The sequence below is a fragment of the Gekko japonicus genome, unplaced genomic scaffold (assembly GCF_001447785.1).
Source record: "Gekko japonicus isolate JY-2015 unplaced genomic scaffold, Gekko_japonicus_V1.1 scaffold289, whole genome shotgun sequence".
In the NCBI taxonomy this organism is placed as follows: domain Eukaryota; kingdom Metazoa; phylum Chordata; class Lepidosauria; order Squamata; family Gekkonidae; genus Gekko; species Gekko japonicus.
This window is the reverse complement of record NW_015174282.1, coordinates 1,215,708-1,227,024: the sequence shown is the minus strand read 5'-3', so window position 1 is coordinate 1,227,024 and position 11,317 is coordinate 1,215,708. Positions and strand designations below refer to the sequence as shown.

At 40.4% G+C, this 11,317-nt stretch overlaps 1 protein-coding gene across 1 annotated transcript in view; it reads right to left on the bottom strand.

Moving 5' to 3' along the window:
- Positions 1-1,280: 1,280 nt before the first annotated feature.
- NCOA2 (nuclear receptor coactivator 2) overlaps positions 1,281-11,317 on the bottom strand; it is a 223,136-nt gene continuing 213,099 nt past the window's right edge. The window contains 5 exon segments of the mRNA XM_015423896.1: positions 1,281-4,729; positions 6,406-6,495; positions 7,369-7,567; positions 8,796-8,973; positions 9,730-9,958. Of these exon segments, the coding sequence (XP_015279382.1) occupies positions 4,718-4,729; positions 6,406-6,495; positions 7,369-7,567; positions 8,796-8,973; positions 9,730-9,958 (708 nt within the window). The 3' untranslated portion in view covers positions 1,281-4,717.

Genomic DNA, 11,317 nt, shown 5'->3' with positions numbered 1-11,317 from the left:
CACATCAGCAGCTGCATGTGGAGGAATGGGGAATCAAACCTGGTTCTTCCAGATTAGAGTCCGCACTCCTAACCACTACACCAAACTGGCTCTACACCAAACTGGAGCCAACCACAAAACATCTGGGAGTGAAGATATATGCATAACCTGTAATAATAACTCTTCAACACTTCTGTCAGCTTTGTTTTAAAAGATGCCTTTTAAATTAGCACTATTTAAAAACATTTCCTTGCATACACACAGCTTACCTTCAATCATGAAGTGAAGATCCTTGTGCTTTGGTGGCAGCTGCTGTCAAAGGAACAATGGCCAAGCTGGGCAAAAGCCCCTCCTGGACTTGCCCATTCTCAAAAAGACACTTGGTAGGTGCCAGGAAAGGTGTGAGCAGGCACTATGGTGGCCCAGAGGCACCGTGGTGGGGATCCCTGCTTTATAGTATTACATATAAAGTGCTTAATGGCCGGGGGACCTGAGTGTCTGAGAGACCACCTACTCCCATTTGAATCGAATGCTGAGATCATGAAAAGATGTTGCATGCTTGTTAGGTGAGGCAGTGATCACAAAGAAAGGGGTTTCTCTCCCTCTGATGTTTCACCTAACTCCTAACACAATAGTATTTTGGCACCAGACTAAAGCTTTTTGTATTCACCCAGGCATCTGGAGTTGGTTAGTTTATTTTTGAATGGTTTTTTAAAGATTAGTCTGTTATATTAGTCTTAAGGTTTGACGGTTTTACAGCTATGGCTTATTCTGTGGTCTACAAATTAGTTGGATTATTTATAGGGTTTTAAAGTATAGGGGTTTAATGTACGCTAAATAGAATTCATGGGGGAGCAGAGAACCAGTATAAAATATTTTAAACAACACAAATAACTATCGAAGTCCAGAGCCCATTATTGGAATGACTGAGCTTGTCGGCTCGGGAGAGGAGGAGGCAAAACCGAGGGTCAGTAAGGAAGGCTGGGGACTGAATTCAAGCCTCCCAGTTCCTTTCTAGCTCCTTACGAGCCCACCCCCCCCCGCCCGCTGAAGTGCTTTGGCTTTTCAGCACAGCAGTGAATATACACAGAGGCTCCACAGAGGAAACGTTGCAATGTCCAAAGCCATGTAAAACCCGAAGGCATTAAAATTTATTAAATGATGCAATAACAGAATTCTTTATTTACAATAGCATTATTTAACATCAAATAAGCAAATAGCATCAGCAAAGCAATATTAACTTGCATAAATGTATTTAAAATTTCTCTGAATATATCTACCTTTGCATAAACTGCTCACACTAGAAATACAAACATCAATGCAGGTGAACAAAGTGATGTTCAGAGTCAACTCAGTTTTGAAAATAAATCACAACCTGAAAACACTGTAAGCTTTCTCCTGAAGAACCATAGTTTATATATTGCTTAGTTTTACCCTCGTATAATCTTTTCATATACACACACTCATACACATCTCAGATGCAACTTCATGAGGAACTGTACAAATAAAACCCACAAATGACAAAAAAGGGAAACAAATTAAATGAGAGTCAAATGTCTGAAGAAATGTGTCCATCATCTCTATTCAACGACTGAAAGCTAAGTGATGATGCGCTTATTCCAAAATTGTACACAATTCACTATACAAATATAATACATCAGACAGCTATGTAGGAATATACAAGACTTAAAAACAGATCTAAGGCATTATGCTAGATTTTAGCATTTTGAGGTTCTTGCACATAGCTTTACCTGTAGTAAGAAACTGAAAAGATTTTGTTTTAGTCTACAAAGAAACACCAGGGAGAAAATTCTAATTAAAAACCAAAGCCACTACAGTAATTTTTCTTTTGTGCAGAGAATGCTTTTGCTTTTAGGCAGCAATACTACCATACAAATACTAGAAAACTTTAAATTCACACCAACAATTAATGGCTTAAGTTGCATTTCAAAACTGATTGTGTATCTTTGGGTTTTGCAAGTAGAGCTGAACCACTCTTTTCCTGTGTTAAGCCCATATGAACTCCATTTTAAAACACAGATTAAAAACGCATTGTATAAATGGCAAAAACATTGTTTTCAGTTACTATAGACCGATAGAAAGGACTGATGGGGGCTGATATTTTAAAACTTTGAATAACTTGTTACCTGTTGAAAATGATACATTTCTTGATTTAAGCTATCGCCTTACCTGAACTTGATTGAATGGAGCATTGTGGCAGGGAGCTGGTCGTGTGTATCTTTCCTACTGTGTGCCTTTCACATTCAAGTAATATGAACAGACACTGATTATGTTTCTACAACATAAAACCCAGTGATTTTGTCTAACAACTATACCGTGTACTAAATAAGAAATACTGATTATAAAAAGAAATTTATTTGGCAGCTTTTTTATTTGTTTCTAATATCATTAGCCTCCAGAAATGCCTGAATTTGCTATCTTTAATTAGTTAATTTAGATTAAACGACATTTGTATGAACCCAAGAAATTTGTGATATATACAAATACTCTCATTTTTCAACTGGATTGAAGTCTCAAAGGAAATTCCAGATGCTCTTTCAAAGTTACAGATTTCACTATTTTTCCAATGGGTCAATTACAAAATGTTGGAGAAATAATAATTAAAGGAGTTCAAAGGTAAACTATTTTTAATTTAAACTAATGCAGAGAGTTCTAATTCCTCTAAATTTAGGTTACTTCTTGCATAAGTTTGTCAGGCATCATTTTTAAAAGTATTTTTTTTCAATGTTATGGAGCACAGGGCTGATATCTACTTTAGATTTCCACCAGATGGCTCAGTTGTCTGAACAGTTAGTTTCAACTTTAACCGACAAAGTGGTGAATGCTGAGAAGAGCATTTCTCCCTGTGTAAGAGGAGGTCACTCAACAGGAAATAAATGGTTAGAAAGGTTTTCTATATATTATCTTCAGCATTCTATGTAAGTCAGATTCTTTGTATATTTTAACCTTCATCACAAGCAAATGAGACCAAGGTAACAAACCTTCCACTCCCAAAGACATGACTGATGATCAAGATACTATAAAATGCATTGCATTTTAAAGAACATCCAAAATTTGAGCTCAGGTACGAAAGTGTGTGGATTGTGGGGACAAGAAACTGTGGATGGTGGTGGGAAAGACAATCAGGAAGTTGAAAACAATCAGTTTCCTGATATTTCAAGTCCTTAGAAACTGATGCCAGCTTATAACAACCACAGCAGGCAACAGTAAAACCACTTTAAGAGTGGCCTGCTGAATAGCAGTTTCTCTAAGATTCATTAAGAAAGAATATAAACATACAAAAAAGTTGGCTCCTACAGTGGCTGCATATAATATAAGTTAGATAAATGACTTCTATGAGCAGAATTGCAAGGTTTAGAAAATGAAAGAGTCTCAAGCCTACAAATTAGGTCTAATCAAGGCATTGTGATCCTTTACAAAACACTTTTTTCCCCCAGGAGACACACACAGCTATGAAGATATCTAATTTAATACTGAAGTACCTCATTTGGAAATCAACTCCACAACATGTATACCTCACAAAATTATACAATTAAAACACTAAAGTTTTCAACTTAAATTATTGCTTGTTTACACAGAAACTGTTTTTTATGTACCTTACAAAACTTCCTCATAGTCCACACTGCTTCAAAAATAATTAGAACATGATGGTTAACTCTGTAGTGATGTCTGTCATAGCTTAAGTCATTGCTTTTCCATTGTGGATACAGGAAAACAAAAAAATTATCACTTAAATCAGATGCCTTTAGATCTGACATTATGCCTCAATCCTGCCACTTCCATCACCAGTAGATGCCCCCTCATTTAAAGTTGTTACTCAGCAGTTAGTTACCACCAACCTAGAACACAGGTAACAGACCTAGGGGTATGATGGGGTTATTCATTTCTCTATCCAATGAGAAATACAAACAGAATAAGGGCAAGGAAAAGCAGGAGGAAAGTGATGTTTACTTAATTATTATGACGAAATCAGTTAAAATGGGAACTGAAATTGTATTTTGATTCATGATTTGAGTAAAAGTAACCAAAATGCTATATAAGACAGCCCTCTCAGAGGATATTTTAGCCCCTTTACAAATTTAAACATATTCAAGACTGACTGGTTTTATTTTCTACCTTAGTTTTATCTATTCACTAGATATCTCCCCCCCATACCAGTTACTCAGATGTCTACACTCTTTGTTTGCCACCCATCGCTGAACTCATCACCTATCTCACTCCTCCCCTACCAAAGTGGAGGACAAATTATGAAACTACTAATTTCCAGATGGAATGGAATCCTTTGCACCAGACTGAGTAGCTAAGGAAAACAAAGGAAGATACCAGGGATCTAAAATAAAAAAGAACAGAAACAAGAGCATGGTTGTTTTTCTTTAAATACATACATTTAAATACATTCAATCTGACATGGTTTATGAAAACTGGCTATCAACATTTACTTTGCAGGAGAGATCTAAGTTGCACTAAGGTGAATGCAGTGAACAGACTGAGCAACTGTCTGTACGCTAGCTTCAGACTGTCAAAGAGGAGGCTGCTCTTCCACCAACAACTGTTTCGTCTCCACTGAGAGTGGTGTTCTGTTTGCAGCACTATACTTTCTCCAGCAGAACTGGCTGGCAGAACAGTTGGGGCAAAACCAAAATATGCAGCTCTTCAAACTACTAAGTAGTTTGGGCCCGGCAGCCCAGTCAGTTGAAGAAATCAGCAATCTTCAGGGTCAGCAATATTTCTGCAATACAAAAGAGAAAGAGGTCTCAGCACAGATACTGAACTAAGTATGCATGTATGTTCTGCAAACATCAACAATCCTTTTTTAGGCCAGAAAAGGTAACTTTCGAGTTAAGCTACTCTTGATACTTTTAAAAGGAAAGGCAGGAGGAGAAACCATTTCATAGATCAACCAATCAATAAAAACACAGGTACAGACACATGCAGCTGAGGAACAGAGACAGAATCACAACCTATGACCCAGCTGAGTAAATGAATGATGTTGCACACAGTAATCTATCCTGCTGTTACATTCAGGATTTGGGCATATACAACTGTCAAGCTAAAAATATTTGCGTCCCGTTTTCAAGGACAATCTTGGGGAGAAGAAGAAAAGAGCAAGAGCCCAGTAACACCTTACAGACTAACAAAATTTGTGGCAGTGAATGAGCTTTCGTGAGTCACTGCTCACTTCTTCAGATACAGACAAAATGTGAGTCCATCTGTCCTATATTTTGGAGAGTGGAGTGATTTCAGATGCCAAATGACATTAGCAGGCAAATGACAATACCAGGTGTGGTTGGAGTAGATGTGATACACAGAGAAGAAGAAGAAAAGAAGAGGAGATTGGATTTATACCCTGCCCTTCACTACCCAAAGGTGTCTCAGAGCGGTTTACAAACTCCTTTCCCTTCCCCTCCCCACAACAGACACCCTGTGAGGTAGGTGGGGCTGAGAGAGCTCTTGACAGAAACAGCTCTTTTTCAAGAACAGCTTTTATCAGAACTACGGCTTGCCCAAGGTCATCCAGCCAGGTGCAAGTGGAGGAGTGGGGAATCAAACCCGGTTCTCCCAGATTAGAGTCCGTGCATTGGTAATGAGACAGGAAACCTAGGTCTTGATTAAGTCCAGATGAATGTGTTGTCTTGAGGTTCATTATCAGTCGCAATTCAGCAGTCTCTCTCTCTTTGAAATTCCTTTGTAAGAGAACTGCTACTCTTAGGTCAGCAACTGAATGTCCTGGAAGGTTAAAATGTTCCCCCACTGGTTTTTGAATGTTGTGGTTCCTAATGTCAGACTTATGTCCATTAATTATTTGTCGAAGGGACTGGCCTGTTTGTTCAGTGTAGAGGGTGGAAGGGCATTGTTGACACGTGATGGCATAAACCACATTAGAGAATAAGCAGGAGTATGAACCTGAGACAGTATGGCTGATGTTGCTGGGTCCACTGATGGTGCTGCTAGGATCTATATGAGAGCAAACTTGGCCTCTTGGTTTGTTGCAGGCCTTGGCAGCAGAGTCCATGTGACTGCTAAGTAGTTTATCATTGCAGGCAAGAAGTTGTTTTAGGTTAACAGGCTGTCTGTAAGCAAGAACATGTCGCCCCCCCCTGTATGAGGGAAGTGTCACTATCCAGCATGGGTGGTAGGTCATTAATAATGCATTGAACTGGCTTGAGTTGTGAGCTGTGGGTAACCACCAGTGGTGTTCTGTTGTCATTTTCTCTGGCCTTGTCTTGTAGCAAGCTGGCCCTGGGTATCATTCTGGCCTTGGGTAGAAGACGTTATCCACCACTTTTTTTTAAAAAAAAGCCCCTGGGGATAGTAGCATTACTTGAGACAACAGAATATTATATCCATTCTTGTCTTTAAAAGGTAAAAAAAAAATAATGGTTGGAATGTGGATGTTTTCCTTACCCGTGATGCGTCTCCCTCCTGCTTTATCATATCCATTCCAGGTAGCTGGTTTGGAAAAAGATTGCCTCCTCTCATAGCAGGATCATTAACCTAAATTTAATTTGAAATTAGTCAGGAAATCTGAAGGGATTTTTATTTTTAAAAGAAAACCCACTGAGACAAACTTTTGCCCACACCCTTTTGCTTTAATAAAGAAAGTAGCCAAATAAAGAGAGCAGCCTGGATAAGTGCCTCTTAGGGCACCCTGCACACGATCACGGTCCCCCCCCCCGCGCCTTTTCCAGACAGGGATCCTTGTGCCACCTGTCCTACTTTCAGTTTGCGTCACACTGAAAGAGGAGATCTTCAGGGAAGCTGTTAAAACGTGAAAAATAGAAAAATTGCTTTTGTTGTACCCCACAATCATTGTACAACACCACTAGGGGGAAGCACTGCACCAACAAAATGTTACAAGTAGCAAAGGGGATGCTCCACCATGCAGACTGCGGAAAATATACTACTTCTGAGTGAATGAGAGTGACGGGATACTTAGTTTTCAGTTCCTGTTTTCATGTGCACTGCCCAAGGTCTTTTTGTAGCCTTAACCTGACACTATGTAAATAAAGCTTCAAGACTAGCATAGGTGAGCCTGAGCTACACACAGATGCTATCAGAAAAAAACAAGCTCCACAGCTTAGTTCTTAAGTGTGCTGTGCTGCACTCTTAGCCAACACTGCTGGGATGGCAACCCAAAAACACGTGCTGACCAACTTGATTGATCCATGGTGCCGACGTGCTAATATTTGGGGGTTACCATTAAACAGACAAGGATTCACAGTCTTTCATCCAAACACCTAATCGGAAGTCCTTACTTGCCTTCTCAAAACCACCAAGTAGGATTAACACAGCATTAGAATAAGAACTTAATAAAAAAAGTTTAAAAGCAGTTATGCTAGTCCAGACCCCTCATCTGATCATTCTCACCTGCTCAGGACCCATGGAGGACAACCCTGATGTAGGCACAGAGGTTGCTGAGGTCATGCTGATCTGCCCTGTCATCTGGTTCATGTTGTTCATACCACTTGTGTTGGTCACCATGGATACATTGATGTTCATGTTGTTATTGTACATGCTGGTGTTTGCTTGCTGCCCAAAGTGTGGTGGAGATTGTTGTGAAAACATGCTACAGGATAAAATACACATCGCCATGTCAGAATCAAAACAAATCAAGTTAGAGGTACTTTGATCTAGAGTATTACTGAAAACATCAAAGGATCAGCGGTTATATCCATCAATGCAAGTGTGGGAACATTTTCAGCATCTAGAGCCTGATAGCAGTACAAAAGCACATATCCCTTTCTTTGCTTCTTTAACTAACAGGATTAGGCTTGCAAATATGACATTTGGGAGGCACAGTTTGCAGGAGTCAGCTGCTTGCTGCACAGATGTAGCACTTCTGTAAAAAGTACAGTTTGGAACAACCCCCCACCCAAAACAAAACAAAACCACCAACACTTTTTCTGCTTGAAGTCAAGCTGAAGCTCCAAAGTGAAGCCCGGCGGATGCAAGCCGTTCGGACCTCGTTTCTCTCCCTCCCCCCCGGCTCTGAAGCGAGACCCGGCGGCTGCAAGCCGCTCGAGCCTCGCAGCTCTCTTCCCCCCCGGCTCCGAAGCAGCGGCGGCGGCGAGGGAGTTCGTAGAGTGTTCCCTGCGCATGCGCAGGGGATGCTCTGTCACTTTTGGGGGGATTTAAGTATCCCCCCAATATTTTTGGGGAGTTTACAGATTTTTGTGCACACCTGGGGACTACTGCCCCAAGTGTGCACGAAAATCTCCCTCCCCCCCAGGTGCCTCCGATGTGCGGAAATAAGTATCCGCACGCAGGGGGCCATGTTGGAACTTAGATATATAGATGTTCCTGTGGCTATGCACTCATTTCAAAACCATTTCCTCATGATTTAATAGATACAATCATGGGCAAAAGAAAATTTAATAGTCCTCTCTTTTTTGACAGTTGTTTCTGGTTCACTACATGGGAGTTGCAGAACCACTAAAGGGATTTCTTGTCTTGTGATGAGACTTTCCCTATAGCTAATAAGTAATGGAAGAATAATTAAAATACAAGATCCAGGACAGTAGGTACAATCCATAGGAAATCCATCTACTTTACACTCAGGTCTTCTTGAAATTGTTCTTCCTGTCCTTGGTGATTCCAACCGTGATTGTGTTATCAGGCTGCAGAAGCTGTTCTATTATGTGAATAGCCAGGTTCATACATCACAACTATTCCTTACCCATCACAGAAAACAGTCACAGGACGATTGTTGAATGAGTATAAAGATGAGTTAAGTGACAACAGCTGAAACTGACATGCTGTGAGTCAAACAGATGTACCTCTATCCCATATCGTACCTGTTTCCACTCATATTTCCTTGTGCCCATCCATTCATCTCAGTAGAGGACTGGTAGGCAGGATTGGCCTGAGACTGCTGTATCATGGGACTCTGGGTATGGGCCATTCTTGGGGACATCAGAGGACTCTGGGGAGTGGTGGCTCCAGTGAAGCCAGGATCAGGCTGCTGATTTATTCCTACAGGATTGAACAGGTGTTTTAATCATGCTGACACACGCACACTGTTTATCCCCCCCCTCCCCCGGCAATATAATAGTGTCCATAGACTTCTATGCTGAATAAAAAGGGGCTGCCATTAGGAAGACTGCTGAAATGGGAGCTCCGTGGCCTTCTGGGACGGATCTTACTTGTGGGAGAGATTGTACTTTTTAAGGTACCCCACCTTCAATAGAACCCAATGATCATGTCCAAATAAGCCCTCTCACACACACGGTTTTGTTTAAAATGAGGACCTGACAACATGACCAAAAAACCCTTCAAATATAATAATTAAGGAAATACATTTCTAATTTTAGCTGACCAGTGAGAAAAAGACTGAGAAAATGAGGAAGTTTAATTTTAACAGTGGAACCAATACACTGTTTATTTTCAGGCCTGTCAGATGACTGCAGTACGTTTTAAGCTAAGTAAGCATCTGGTTGTTCCTATTACACTGAAATAAGTTTGTATATTAAAGATTTCCTACAATTGCTTTCAGTGAAGAAAGGCCACAATAAAATAAGTTTGTTACTTTGCACTTAATAGAACTATAATTTGGTCATTTTCCTCATGCATTTGATAATCCCGACAAGCTCAAGGAGCCCCTAACCCTTAGAATGTTCACCATGGCCAGTTATCTGGAAGTCATTCAAGGATCTGTCAGAAAAGAGTAGTAATTCAGAAATGGAGGATGTCAGGAAATAAAGGGTGGTGCTTAAATTGTAAGACCAATACCGTAGTTTGGAGGAAAGGGAAACTGCTGGGGGTTTGCCTGGGGAATCCGTGGGTTGCTCATTGTTGCTGGTATGCCACCAGAAGCCACCATACTTGGTGTCATATTCATGCTCTGTCCTCGCATCATCAGGGTTCGCTGCTGTACTTGCTGCTGCATCTGTCTGTGCCGTAGATGCTGACTCAATATCTCCCTCTGCCTCTGGGCCAGCATCTGTGCATTGATAGGTCCCTGAAAGAAAGAAAAAATGTATCAAAGCATGATTAACAAGGACTTTCCAGACATTGACTAAGTAATATTATGATCTGAGGTATGACATTCCAAACCAGAAATGTTATCAGGGGTAACTGAATCAAATTCTTAGAATAAGACAATTTTTCCTGAGTGATGCCTAAATCACATTTTGTTCTTCCCCAAACTGTGCACTGTACAAATAAGCTACATTGATTAGAATACTAATTGATTTTAAAACTTTCCTTGCAAGTTACAATTATTCACAAGTGATACTTCACACACCAAAGTCTACGATTATGCCTGTTCAATCTGCACCTGAAACCTACTGGTCCGGAATTCACAGCTGTGTCCATTCGTGACAGTTGCTCCAAATTTCTGGACTCATCTCCTCAAGTACCACACCCTCCCGATCCATTGAAATGCAAGCAAAAAAACCCCTAGACCAGACACTTGGTTCGAGTTTACTCATTAAAAATTTCTGACATTTGGAGCTCTGTCTCATACTCTGGGAAAGGAAGTTTGAAATCCCAGACAAAGCTATACCACTCTGATTTACATTAGATTAATTTTCTCAAGCAAGTGAAAACTTTAAAAGGGAGTTATAAAATTGTTGGACTTGGTTTTCAGCAATTTGTTATACTGCTAATATTAAAACTGGCTCCTTGGGAACATATTGCTCCCATACTGAAAAGTATAATCCTGACGTACATTATTCAATTTATCTTGAAGAATACAGACTAACAGCTTTCATTGTATGATGTGTACTGTTTGAATGTGGTCTGCTTAGGAAACACTGCTCATCTAAGCAATGTACTGACACTGAAAATGTCGAGACAGTGTGTGACTGCAATAAAGAAGGCCAATGCTATGCTGGGGATTATTAGGAAGGGTATTGTAAACAGATCAGCCAATATCATAATGCCCCTATATAAATCAATGGTGCGACCTCATCTGGAATACTGTGTGCAATTCTGGTCACCACACCTTAAAAAGGATATTATAGCTTTGGAAAAAGTGCAGAAAAGGGCAACTCGAATGATAAAAGGGTTGGAACACTTTCCCTATGAGGAAAGGTTAAGGCGCTTAGGGCTCTTTAGCTTGGAGAAACGACGACTGAGGGGTGACATGATTGAGATTTATAAGATTATGCATGGGAAAGAGCAGGTAGAGAAAGAGGTACTTTTCTCCCTTTCTCACAATACAAGAACTCGTGGGCACGCCATGAAATTGCTGAGCGGTCGGGTTAGAACGGATAAAAGGAAGTACTTCTTCACCCAAAGAGTGATTAACACATGGAATTCACTGCCACAGGAAGTGGTGGCGGCTACAAGCATGGACGGCTTCAAAAGGGAATTA